Genomic DNA, 14113 nt, shown 5'->3' with positions numbered 1-14113 from the left:
ACAGAATAGAAGAGAATATAATTAAGAGGAGGAGAGCATTGGCCAGCTGCGTGGTAGTCCCCACATGGTCTCCATTCTTGGAAAAGTCAGCAAGCTGCTTCTTCCCAATGCTGGCTGTTTTTACCCTGCTTGAAGAAGGACACTGAGATGATACCAATGTCCTAAGAGCCTTTGAAATTCAAGTTCCCAGTGGAGAAGAAATAAAATTTTAAATGGCACAAAAGTGTAACAAACTATTTTCTATTTCTATAGTGTAAACAAGAGTAAACTTTTCAGGCCCTTAATATCTTTTCCTTGTTTGCCAATAATCTCTCATTTCTCTCATTGCCAAGGCATGAACGCTTCCAATACTTCTAATTTCTATCAGTTTTGTGGACCAGAATTGCTTATACCATGTAGTCTCTCATAGGTGGCAGGACAGCTTATCTAAAAGGTCCGGCAAAGGTTTGGTGCTTGCACCATTAGAACCAAAGGTGCACCTACAGTCAATGTGGTAACTGTTGTTGTTGAGTCAGGGACAGACAAAAAGACTTTAAGATGTTTAGAAGGTTTAAAGAACATTTTTTAAGAAGTAGTGAGTGGTTTTATAGTCAGACTCGCTAAGGTGAAATATGATTTGTCTCAAAGTAAAAACCTTTCACTTTATTGGTGAGCTACGAATAGCACATTCTCTAAGAACATAAGTATAAACAACATGAACAGAAAAAGAGATAATAATAGTTTGAATTTTTTCTCCTAACTTTCCCAGGCCAAAGCCTGAGAGAATTCTCTCTGTTCTCTCTTTGACTGAACTGAGAGCCTCCACAGGTAACCACAGAATCCTGGGGTGGTATAGGTTGAAAGGGCCCTTCAAGATTGTCTGGATCATTTCAATGCACCTTGCACGGGCAGGGACACCTACTAGACCAGGTTGCTCAGAGTCCCATCCAGCCTGGCCTTGAGCACTCCTGAGGCTGGGGCATCTACAACTCCTCCGGAAAACCTGTTCCATTGCCTCACCACTCTGTAAATCCGAAAAGGGTTTATTCCAAACATCTAAACCTGCCCTCTTTCACTTTGGAGCTACTCCCCCTTGTCCTAAAAATGTGGCCCAGACCAGCCCACCACTGAAGACACTTAAGTTATATTGATCTGAGTGAGAATCTCAGACTCACAAGACGGACTGAGAAGTGGGCTGACATGTTGGTCCCATTTCCCTTCCATTTGACTGGAAACCCTCACTGACAGGCAATCACGTAATTATTAGGTTGGAAAATACCCCTGGGAGCATCTAGCCCGTGGACATCGCTCACTCTTTCTCCTCTAGAAGGAGACCTTGAGCCCCGCCTCGCCCCAGCCCGGGGCGCAGCGGCTCCGAGCGGGGCTCTGCGGGCGCTCCCGGCCGCTCCGAGCCGCGCTGCCGGGCCGGCGGACGGACGGACAGACGGACGGGATGGAGGGAAGAACGGGAGCAGGAAGACGTGGAGGGAGGGACCGGCGCTCCTCTGCTGCCCTCTGCTGCGGGGCCCCGAGCCGCTGCGCTCCGTCCGAGCTCCCGGGAGACGGGAACGACGCTGGATGCGAGGCGATGCCGCCCTGTCCCTGATGGAGCGGCTGAAGAGGGGTCCCTGCAGGGACAAAGTACGGTCCAGGATGTGGAAACACATCCCCGACACATTTGAGGGGTCAAAACTTGCCCCCCCCCTATGTGCTCCAGAGCAAACAAATTTAGCAGTGTTTCCCATTTTATGCCTGAAGGTGATTAACACCCCAATTAAGAGTTCTGAGCGAGGAGAAACTACGAATTTAACGAGTTTTGTGATGTTATTGAAATTACATTAATTGAAACTTAAGCGGCACCTAGGAATGCCGCATCATTCCGGGCGAGCTGGGAGGGCACAGGCGGCACCGGCGGGGACAGCAGAGCCGGGATGCTGCCAGCCCTCCGGCACGGCTTTCCCTGCATCCCGAGGGCGTGGGCACACAGGCGGCACTCATGCCATGGCATGAACACTCGTGGCCGGCTTTACTTCTCTCCAGTTTCCCTGGGCTTCCCGGAGCCCCTGCCACACCCTCGTCCCTTCCCTCCTCTCTCCCTCTCCCGCCTCGGGCGCACAGGCGCTGCCCCCCTTGGCCCCGCCCCCTCGGCCCATTGGCCTCCGCCGCTGCCAATCAGCGCGTCCCGCCTTTCCTCCCCGCTGCTGAATCAACCGCCGAGCAACGGATTGCGGCGGCCATCGATTCCCTCGGCTTGCCCTGCCGCCCCGGTGCCGGGCACATCCCGGTATCCCGGTGCCGAACACATCCCGGTGCCGGGCACGTCGCGGTGCCGCTTCCGCGGTCCTGGCCGGGGGATGTAGAAGAACGCGCGGCCGAAGGCACCCGGGCAGCGCCGCCGCTTGTCGCCTGCAAGGGCGGGCGCAGCCGCGGCCGTGTGGCTGCGCGGGAGACCGGGAAGGGGCACGGCTGCTCCCCGCCCGCCGCCGGCCCCGCCCGGCTCGCCGTGCCTTTGGCGTGTGCCTGCCCGTGCCGCGGGGCCATGGAGCGCGTGTTCACGCCGCTGGAATGCCTCCTGCCCGCCGGTACGGTACCTCCCGCCCCAGCCCCGCCGCGCCGGGCGGCGGAGGGAGCGAGGGAGGGGCTGCCGCCCGCCCCTGCCTCCGCAGCCCGCCGAGCCCCGCTGCGGGACCGCCGCCGCGTGTCCGCCCCGCTCAGCCCCAGCTCGGGCTCAGCGCGGCGGGGCGGCACCGTGCTCGCCCCTCTGGAGTTCAACACTGCCGTTTAAACCCGAGCCCTTTTCAGTCGGTGCTTTCCGCTTGCTGCCGCCGTTTTCTCGGCTCGGCCGGGCGGAGCGCTCCGGTGGCACCTGTCTGTCCTTTATCTCCTACCCCTATCCCTGCCCCCTGGGGCAAGGGGTCCCCGGGCTTGGCATCCATCCCCCGTGTGGCTTTGGCTCCCCGCTTCCTGCCCGTGTGCTTTGCCCTAGAGCCACCCTTGTACCCTGCCTTGCCCTTCAGTTCTGCGCAGCAAAGCTTTGAGGTTTGTATTCAGTGTTTTCTTTGGTTTTCCCAAGCTATCCAGTAGTATTGTGGTGTTGATATGATTTTTTGACATCTGAGAGGTGAACTCTATTAATATACATCATTATGTGTCTAAAGGATGGAGCACCTGCAATAAGCACAGACTTAGCCAAGTGGCTTGTACACGGTTTGGAATAGGCGCCTCTTCTTCACTCTGTTTGCACAGAGTCTAATTCAGTATGGTTTCCAGTTTGTTGTTCAGTGATACAATTATAAACAGTAAATATTTTTATCTTTCCGTAACGTGATTTAAAGCTGCATAAAAATAATTTTGGCATAGCAGCTGAATTCTAACTGACACTGCTCTTTTCTACTCTGTTCTGGCACAGACACCAGCTGCAGCATTGAGGTAACTGTTACTTATTTACTAGTAAGATTTGTAGAAAGGGCAGAGTTTAATAGAATGCACACTTTGTACAATTCAATATGTTTCTACAGCTAACAGTTTAAGAGCATGTTTATATTCATTCCACTATGATACATTTTTTAAATCATGCCTCGCTATGGTTCTTAAAAACTTCTTCTGGATATGGTCAAAACTACTAACTTGCAAAGCTGCACGCCAGCAATTCTTGCCAGAAATGTGTATTTGACAGTGTGTGGATGTGGACTTCGAGACACGCTGTTGCTTTGGCGGGAAAGTGGGAATGAGCCTGTAGGTGAGATTTTAATGGGTGAACTTTGATTCATTGTGACATGATCTCCTCTTATATACAGTAAATGATTACTAAGTACGTAATAAGGCCAAACAAGAAGCTGCCTTTAGTTGATAAGAGGACTGGAGCACTTGCCCTACGAGAACTGGATGAGAAAATTGGGCTGTTTAGGCTGGAGAAGAGGTTGCTGTGAGGTTGTGTGGAGACCTCATAGCAAGATCCCAGTATATGAAGGGGTCTACGGGGGAGCCAGAGAGGCACTCTCCATCCTGTAACTGTAGTGATAGGACAAGGAGTAATGGGCTCAAATTCAAATTATATAGTTATATAGGTTATATAATATATAATAATAATATATATATATATATATAAAACCTATATAATTATATAGGTTATAGATATTAGGAAGTAATTCTTTACTGTGAGAGTGGTGAGACACTGGAACAGGTTGCCCAGAGAGGCTGTGGATGCCCCAACCCTGACACTGTTGAAGACCAGGTTGGATAAGGCCTTGAGCAACCTGATTTAGTGGATGGTGTCCCTATCCACTGCAGGAAGGATTGGAACTAGGTAATCTATATGGTCCATTCCAACCCCTTAACATTTTATGATTCTATAAATTTATCCCTGTGGAAGTACAAGCATTGCTGTTTGTTTATAAGATAGTTGCCTTTGATAGACATTGTACAATGCTAGGGCTACCATATGCTCTCAGTTTCCAGGAGTTGCCTGTCTTTTTCCTTGGTTATGTCCGGTTGAATTTGAAGATTGGAGATATTTGTTCAGTTTTCTTGTGGCCCACAGCCTTCTCATACCAGAGGCTCCAGCTGGATGTAAAGAAGCCTGCTTCTCATACCAGAGGCTCCAGCTGGATGTAAAGAAGCCTGCTTCTCTTGCCTGCAGATCAGTTGGTTATACAGTCTGTGCCTGTAAAATGCACAGTGGTACTTCATCAGGATCCTTGTCATCATTACAGACATTTATTACCGGCATTACCAACTGAATTAGCCTGCTCAAAGTATTCAATGCTGAGCAGATTTATTTGGCAATTCCACCATTTAAACTCTGGTATCCTGCTTGGGGAACTCAGAAATAAGGTTTTCAAAATTGGATAGCTAAAATAAGCCTCCCAATTTCTTCTGGAGAAAGTAGCTACTGGTAGTTCCTCCATCTGTTTGCTTTATTGGGATAGGTATTTAAGTGTCCAAATAGTATAAAGCTAATCAATGAAGAACATGGCACTTCCTAGAAGCTAAACATGAGCTTACAAAATAGACTTTTTGAGGCAATTGAAGCACTATGGACCTTGCCCCTTTCCTTCAATACTAGAAATAATATGTATAGCAGTATGTGACTGTGTTTATAGTGGAGACACTGTGAAAGATTACTCAGCTATGTTTGAAAATTATGAATTACTTTGTTTCTCTTTTTGAATTGTTCGGAAATTATTCTTTTATTGATACAGGATAGAGTGAAACACTCCCAGGTTTTAGAACATTATAATATTAGATACCTGAACTGGAATTTCAGGGCCATGTATGCCTTGGTAATTTTAGTCAGTGTAGAGTGAGTGCTTAGATTGTACATCTCTCTCTATCTCACCTGATTGATGTTAAAGTAGTAGATATTTGAGAACTGCTGTGCTAACTAGTATTCTCAGGGACTTTGAACATTATTTAGTCAAACAGTTGGAGCACAGTTGAAAATCACCATAGTACAGTCAGAACACTGTGCTGTGGACTTTAGAACTATGTTGATTTACTTAATGTAGTTCAGAATTGGTAACAAGATAGAATTTAAAGTGGGATTGAATCTAAATTTATGTTTTGCACACTGAAATAAATGTATTTTCATTTCCTCATGAAATGAAACCTTTAAAAAGTCTCACAGAAGGCTCTGCCACAGAGACCTGTACACTGTGTGAAAGGGTCAGGCAGACAGGCAAGGCTCTTGTAGAAGGCTCATAATGATGTCACACTACAGCCTGTGAGTTCATGACAAGAGTAGCTTAGCTTATCTGGAGCATCCTTTGATAGACTCGACATTTCCCTCCTGCTGCTTATACCCTTTTCTTGCACTGTCATTGCCTCCTGCTGCTTGTCCCAGACTGTGCTGCAGGCACTTCTGCAGAGAGACAAGTGTTTCTAATTTATTATTTTAATACTGTGAACTTTGGGAGCTGAGTGTGCTGTGCTTGTGACTGCTTAACAGTGGAAGTACTGTAGCATCCTATAATAAGGTTGTCCCTGAATACCACTTGAGATTTTGAGAAGGGCAGAGTGCCAGTTTGCTAGGCTGTGTTTTCTCACAGGGAACGTTTTACATTGCTTGCCGTAGCATGGCCTGGATTCTTGCTCATCTCCAGATGTGATTAATGATTCCTTGCCTTGCACAGTCCTTGAAGTGTGGCTCAGTATTGGTTTTATCAAGTGGATGATGCAGAAGGAGGATATCTTCCTCAGTTTATAATCCAACAGCTCCCAGTACGAGTGTTTTGCCTTGCAGAGGTGGAGGGGCTGCAAAGAAGTGTTAAATCTTATTTATCCCTCTGCTCTCTTCTGCGCCTTGCTGAGGGTATGTTGGGGTTGAGCTTGCTCTGAGTGACAGAGGGCCTGTGCTACCAGTCAAAATTGGTTTCCCTGTCCCCACTTCTCCATGCCCCGAATCAAATGGACTCCTGAACTGTGTTCAGAACTGGTGGTTAAGATGTGCTTTGCTCAGCAGTGCTGTCCTTATTTCACTGAAGCAAGGTCATCTATATGCCATGAGAGACAGATCCACAACAAATAGGACAAAGGCTGCTTCAGAATTATGGAGAAAATATATAGTCATCTCTTTGTGCAAAGGGACTATAAAATTCTGCATTGAATTTTAAGCAAAGAGAACAAGAGGAAGTAACAATATGCTCTGAATGCTCTTCCATCATTCTGCAAGCTTGATTGTCTCTTGCTTTACTCTATGTCTTCTGGAAATGTTACTGGCTGTAAACGAGTTACCTCTGAAAGGACTGCATCACGATATTCCTTTTAAATGCCTGAAGCTTGAACTTCTTCCTTAATGTTCCCTTTTATCAGACACTAAGGATTTGAAGTTATTTTGTGAAACAGTAACGTGTTTGCCATTCAGTGAATGGCCTCTGGCCTGGTACACATGCCAATGACTGTTTAAATGTCCCTTTACTGGAGCTCTGCATGGTATCTCTGATACAATTATCATGTTATCTAATTCACAAAATTCAACCTGATGATCTCTGTTAGTTATTGAATATTAAAGGTGTATGGAAAAGGTGTGGAGTCCCAAACTATTGGATAGCTCTGCAATTTTGAGGATTTGTGCCACAGCTGTTGGGTTAGGCTAGTGAAGTTTTCAGGTGAATAGGGTATTTCAAAAGCTGCTACTGAATTCACTTAAACAGAAAAAATGTTAACAGGGGTTTCACTTCTTTTAAGACTGTTACTGGCATTCCTTAATAAAATTAGGAAGGACTTCCATTGGCTGTTACATTGTTCTCTTTTTAACTTAAATACTTTCAAAATGCTTTTTATTTATTTTTCTGTGAATGTTGCTGACCTGCTCTTGTTCTCCATTTCATTTAAGTAGCAACACCATTAATGTGGTCTAGTTACCTGAAACTCATTAGTTTGCTTTTGAAGTAGCTGTTAATATTCACCTGCTCAGGCCCTGCTGCTTGTTAATCTGTGCTGGGTCAGCATTTGTTTTGTAAGTGTTATTGTATAGATTACTTACAGGTGCACTTATGACTGAAGTATTACAGGTAGAATGGCATTAAAAGACACATTCATTGTTAACCTTACCACTTTCTTTTAGATCTTTGTTTTCACTCATGGGAAGCTTTTGGCTTTCATTATATATATATTTTTTTTTTAATGCTTTCTGTGCAGGTGTGTTATTTGGAATGAAGTAACAAGGCATCTTTAACCATTTTAACAAAGCACATTTAACCATTTGAGCAAATAGGAAAATGGATGTTTACTTATTTTACTTGTTTTTGTATGCACACAGGGCCACCTTTTGAAATGTATTGACTTCAGCTGCTGTTTATGTGGATGTTGAATTCTCATGTTTTGCAGTGTCTGCACTGATTGTTCCATCTCTTGCAGTCACAAATAGGGCATAGCTCTATTTTGGGTGGGAATATGATGGTGGAGGGGTCTGAGGTCATCTCAACACAAAAGCAAAAAAAAAGAAAAGAACAAACTAAAAACTAAGAAAAAATCCACTTCCAAAACCACCACAAATAAGGAGCCTAACATAAAGAACCCAAAACTAACAAAAAATCTTCAAGACCCCATTGAGTATAAGAGCAATAATATTGTTACTGGAATTTCTGAGACAAAAACGTTAATTACGGCTTGCCCAGATAGTAAAGTACCTGGATAAATTAAATTCCTTTTGGAAGGTCTTGTTATTTTAAATCAGCTGAGGCTTAAAGCTAGGAAATACACAAGCTGATCTCCTGTAGTCTTTTTTTTTTTCTTCTTCTTTTTTCTCATCTCTCTTTATTTTTTTTTCTCCTTTGATTTAAGGAGATATGGAGATGACTTGTTCCAGTCATCAGACGTTCATGTTTCTTGTATTCAATTACATGTGTACTGAAAACCGTTTAAACTTGTTAGTGTTACAAGAGCAAAATATTAATCTTAAGAAGATGCAGGTAGTCAAGGAGAATAGTGGACTTTCAGCTTTTGTTTCTCCTCTGCTGTATTCCCTTGCATGTCTCTCATCAGCCCTTAAAACACTACAGCAGTTTCACAGCACCTTTAGTATTATGTTATATCTAAAGTTTATGTGTATACATATATATATAAACTAGTTTTACTTTCTGAAAGTGGAAAACAAAAGAGGCTTCATTTGTTTTTTATCCTGTTTACAAAGCTCATCTAAGTTTGATTTATGAAGAAATTGAATATGAAGCATAGAAATGAAGCACTTTATTTATTCACGAGAAAACAACACTGGTAGATTTCAGATTTTTCAAGATCCAAAATAACAAATGCCAGGCATCCTTGTGCATTTGCTTTAGGTTTGGACATCCTGAGATATTAATCAAAGCTTAATCTTTGTAGAAAATAGCAGCATCAAGAGTGAAACTTAAAATCAAAGTCTTTTAAAAAGCAAATGAAAAAACACCCAAGTAAAGAAGCCACGTGAAAACAAGTTAAATGATTAGAAGCTTCTTTTTGTTAGTCAGTTCTCATCAGCTTTCACTTCTAATGAGTTTTAGGTTTGGATGTAAGCTCAGGGGTTAGGACCTTTAAGAACAACGCTGTTAAATTTTGTCCAGGGAAATTACTAGTTACAAATGTAACAATTTTTTTTCTCTCTCTCTGTGACATAAAAATAACCATACTAGTCTCAAAGTACCATTGTTGAAAAATGTGGATAAAAGGAGGGGGGATGCTTCTCTCCCTCTGCCCTCTAACCAAACAAAAACCCTAGATTAGGAAATAAACTGACAAACTGCAGAACCAACTGACAAACAAATAAAATCCCTACAACCCAGCAGTAGATCTTATCCAGTACAAAATGTAGTAAATCAAGAGAACAGAACTCAGATGTGTACAACCTCTTTTTGGTACAGCACAGAACATTTCCCATCTCTTATTTCTACACAGAGGGGAATTTTCAGTGTGTCCAGCAAGGTTAATTAATCTGATCTATAGCCAAATAACTTCAAGATGGAAAAGAACTGAATATCTGTTGTCCCTTCCACCAGAGTATAGCTGAAATAGAACCAGTTATTCAGGTTTTTGCCTTACATTTTTCTGTAAAATATAGCTGTGGTGAATTAGATATGAGTTTATGGAAACAGGTTCTCCATTCCATTCAGGTCTGACCTTAAACATGAGGAATATGATTAACAGTGTTTGTGTAGTACTGCCTTTGCAAAATTAAAAAGAGAATTGAGAATTTAAAGTTTTACAGGAATGTTCTGTTAGTTAAATTCTACATAGAGAGCACATTTAGTAGCTTTTGGATTGTTTTCAATTAAATCTATTGCTGTATATCCAATAGCAGTTGAAGCTGCTGGAAGGGTTTTTCTGTAATTTCTTAGCTTTGAAATGTTATTTTGAATGCCAGTGGAATTTTCACAATGCTAGTGCTGATTATCTGTAGCTTATATTGATGGATTGTCTGCCAGGCTTCCTCTCTGGCAAGACAGAAGCTGGAGGGATGCATGTGTTTATCAGGCCAATTGAAATAAATAGGAAGCCAGCCAGTGAATTCAGTAGGAGCAGAACCTTACCCTCACAATTTATTTATTTATTTATAGTTGTGACTAGTGATGTATGCTCTGTTTGGTTTTATTGCTTGTTTTCTCTTACTGTAGCTCTTTTTTTCTGGTCTGTCCAAATTATCTGGTCAACACTGATACTGGGCAACACAGCAATATGTAAGTAGTTGTTAAGAAGTATTTATATGTACAGTTTTTGACCAGATTGTTCAGTGTCTTTGGTGGTAAAAAATGTCTGTGTGTCTGACAGAAATAAGTTGGCTTTACTGCAGAAGGAAAATATGTTGATGTTACAAAACACTGGGGACTCGACTAGAAAAGCTTTGACTTCCATGACAGTGTCAGTAAGGGTGAATATGGACTTGCTTGGTGAAGACACCGCAAAGTGTGTCAGGAAAGGCGTTCTTTCTTCTCTTTCTTGTTTCTCTTTTTCCCCCACAGATGCAATTCACAAATATGTGTTCTGTATAAGCATACATGGAAGAAGAGAACTCAAGCACCAGAATGGGTTGGGGGCTGACCTACTACAGAGCAGCTCTGCTGAGAAGGACCTAGGAGTCTTGATGGATGACAGGTTGATTATGAGCTCTTGTGGCCAGGTGAGCCAATGGTATTGTGGGGTGCATCAATAAAAATGTGCCCGGTAGGTCAAGGGAGCTGATCCTCCCCCTCTATTCAGACCCAGTGACACCGCATCTGGAGTGCTGTGTCCAGTTCTGGGATCCACAGTACAAGAAAAAGATGGAACTACCTCTCCAGTAAAAGATGGTCAGGGGTCTGAAATGAGGAGAGACTGTGAGAGCTGGGCCTGTTTCATCTGAAGAAGAAACTAAGAGGGGATCTTATTAATGCTGGTGCCAAGAGAATGGTGCTGGACTCTTTTCAGTGGCCTCCAGCAGCAGAGCAAAGAGCAATGGCCATAAACTAAAACATAAGTAGTACCAGCTCAACATAAGAAAGAACTTCTTTACATTGAGGGTGGCAGAAAACTGGAACAAGCTTCCCAAAGAGGTTGTGGAGTCTCCCCTCTGGAGACATTCAAAATGCACCTGGATGAGTTCCTGTGTAACCTGCTCTAGGTGACCCTTCCTTGGCAGGAGGGTTGGCCTAAATGATCTCCAGAGGTCCATTCCAACCTTAATGATTCTGTGATTCAGCTTTCATAGAGGAAGGCTGCTGTTATGTCAGTGAAATCTGTATGTGAGATTTATTTACTTTTATAATTGTAGCTAATTTAAGTGTGGCAAGCAAAGCACTGACCCGTAGACCAGAGCTAAGGCTAAAGGTCTGGTTTTTCAGAATGAGTTAAAAGGCTGTTGGTTTGAAACTGCACCTGAGAAGTTGTTCAGCAGGTGCTGTGACTTAAATCACTCAAAACATTCCTGAGGTTGATATGTGTCTCACAGAGCAGCCGTGGAAATAGCATTGCTCTCCAGGTGCTCCATTTTGAAACTCTGTACTCTTGATGAGAGTTATGTATGGGGAAATCCTGAAGGCTGAAGTGAGGTTTATACCAGTGAGTTTAACCAGTGTTAATGCTTACAAGGCATCAAGATCTCTGTGTGCTTTTAATGTAACCGACAGCCACTTATGCAGATTCTTTGAGTCAGGCAACACTTTCATTTCAGGAAATTAGTGTTCTACAAGCTGTAGAGGGTAAAGCACAGGCTTGTGAGTATAGCCTGTGTCCTCATATGGCATTGTTTCCCTGTTCAGTTTACAGATATGTTTAATAAGCATCTAAGCAGTGTTTTGCCATACTGTAAATCCAAAAGAGAAAACATGTTAGAGGGCAACTTGAGTCAAGCAGCTAAGGCTCTGCTGCTTGGACACTTGGAGTGCCAGAAGAAGTGGTGCAGTGTCTTAGCTGCTGCGGATGCAACAAAAATAGCTCTTGGGCAATGTGTGATCACCTAATTTCATAATGAGTTCAGCCTGAGCACAGTGGAGGTGATTAAGCTCTGATATGAAAGTGTTTGTCTCCATATTGCCATTTCCAGCTACAAATGGAAAATTTGCCTTTCAAGTTTCCTAAAGAAGAGCTTGATTTATTCTTAAAAAAAACAAAGAAAAAAAAAACCCACAGAAAGAAGGAAAGGGGACAATACTGAGAAAACTTTTAAGGGCAAGTTAATGTTTGGCTTTCTGGACTCTGCACAGCAGTGTTCTTGAAAGGTACCGTCACAAGACTTTGCCTCAAACTGATCTAACGTCTACTGTCATGGGATCCCCTCTGGAGTACTATGTCCAGCTCTGGTGACTCCAGAATGAGGACATGGATCTGCTGGAGGGCCAGAAAGATGATCAAGGGGCTGGAACACCTCCCCTGTGAAAACAGGCTGAGGTTGTACAGGCTGGAGCAGAGAAGGCTCTGGGCAGACCTTAGAGCAATCTCTAAGCTTTCCAGTACTTCAAGGGGCCTTACAAGAGAGCTGGTGAGGGACTTTTGCCAAGGACATGTAATAGGATAAGCGGAAATGGGTTTAAAGTGAAAGAGGGTAAATTCAGATTATGTTTGAGGAGCAAACTCTTGACTGTGACAGTGGCAAAGTCCTGGAATAAGATGCCCAGGAAGTTGTGGGTGCCCTATTCCTGGAAGTGTTCAAGGCTAGGTTCAATGAGGCTCTAAGTAACCTGGTCTAGTGGAATGTGTCCCTGCCCATTTCAGGGTGGTTGGAACTGGATGATCTTTAAGGTCCTTCCAACTTCAACCCTTCTATGATTCTGTGATATAACTTTCACTATGGATTGTTGTGATCTTCAATTCTGTCTTCTTGAGATGCTGGTCTTCCTGCTGTTATCAAAAGTGCCTTCCTGTTAGCTCTGCTTTCTTTGCACAGAATCCACTGTGGGAGTGACATTTAGTACTGTATGCACAGGCTTTGAGCCTTTCTAATGACTTTGGTAACTATGAACGAAGGATTTAAATGGTCATTTTGTATCTTTGGGAAATAAAATCACTGATACCAGATGTTCTTCCTTGAACTGACTTGTTAGCAGGATTTTTGCTTGGAAACTAAATCTCTTAGTTCCCTGTGCCTCTGTTTGCATTACTGTTCTAATGTACTGGTGAGTAGTAAGGCTGCTGCTCTATTTACCTGATTAATAGTAACAGGTTTTGTCACTTGACCTTGTGGAAGAATTTCTTATTTTCTCTTAGTCTGCTATTCTGTCATAAGATCATAAGTTAAATTTTTGTGCCAGCAAAATTCTTTAAGTCAGTAGGAAGTTTGATCTGCTGTGTAATGTTTTTGCTGTGTTTCTGTGACCATGTTTGTCTTCTATTTGTTTCTCCCTGCACCCACAGCTGCCATAGTTGTGTTGACAAAGCCCCAAGTGTACACCCAGTTATAAGAAAGCAGTTGCTGACTGGGAGGAGCAATAGCAGTGCTAGACAAAAAAAAAAAAAAAAAAAATCCCTTCCTTTAGCGTATACAACACAACACGTACTCCATGAGCAGAGCTTTCTGACAGCAACATGGACAGAGTGTGTTGTAACATGGACATGCCTGGCATGTCTCCACTGCAGCAGGCTGTCTTCCCTGCTGATGAAGTGTGAAGTGTGTGTGAAATTATCCATCAGTGTCTGGTGTCCCCAGAGAGGACAGACAGGGAGTGATGAGAGCTGGGTTGTGGCCTTGGGTACCACTTGGTGGTGATGGCCATATGGTGTGGGAGAGGGGGCGCTTCCAAGGGGGTCACAACAGATGTTTTGATAGCATACTTGCTGCCAAAAGCTTTGTGTCAGCCAGCTCCAGTAAGGGGGTGTTAGAACTGTCCCAGGGGTGCACTTAAAGAGGAATGCTCTTTAGGTAACACATAGTGTAATCTGTTATTTGCATTGGATTTGGCTGTATTTTGTCAGGCAGACAAAGGTACCTATAAGACACAGAGGTTGGACATAGGAGCCAAACAAATTCATAGCTGTATCAGGTACTGATCTTTAACATGGGAAAGAATAACCGACCATTTGGATACTGTACTTAGAGGAACACTGATGGAGAATCTGCCTAAGTCAGTTGCAGCTCATCTTGAAACCAGAATGAGTTTCAGGCTATCCTTTATACAAAAGGCTAAACTAGATTGTCACAGTCATCCTTTCTGGCCTCTTAGTCTATAAATTTGAAACACTTGGCCTGCCA

General features: G+C 43.4%; 1 protein-coding gene across 3 annotated transcripts in view; it reads left to right on the top strand.

Annotated features, from left to right (window-relative positions):
* The first annotated feature begins 2206 nt into the window (after positions 1-2206).
* TPK1 (thiamin pyrophosphokinase 1) overlaps positions 2207-14113 on the top strand; it is a 300425-nt gene continuing 288518 nt past the window's right edge. For 2 of the 3 annotated variants that reach the window (XM_077786372.1, XM_021531484.3), the window contains exon 1: positions 2207-2561. In XM_077786372.1, the coding sequence (XP_077642498.1) occupies positions 2519-2561 (43 nt within the window). In that variant the 5' untranslated portion in view covers positions 2207-2518. The remainder of the gene's footprint in view (positions 2562-14113) is intronic. The other variant, XM_021531487.3, reaches the window with a different exon arrangement.

Source organism: Lonchura striata, chromosome 1 (assembly GCF_046129695.1).
Source record: "Lonchura striata isolate bLonStr1 chromosome 1, bLonStr1.mat, whole genome shotgun sequence".
Classification (NCBI taxonomy): Eukaryota; Metazoa; Chordata; class Aves; order Passeriformes; family Estrildidae; genus Lonchura; species Lonchura striata.
Note: the sequence above shows the minus strand (reverse complement) of the source record. Positions and strands in the feature narration are given on the sequence as shown.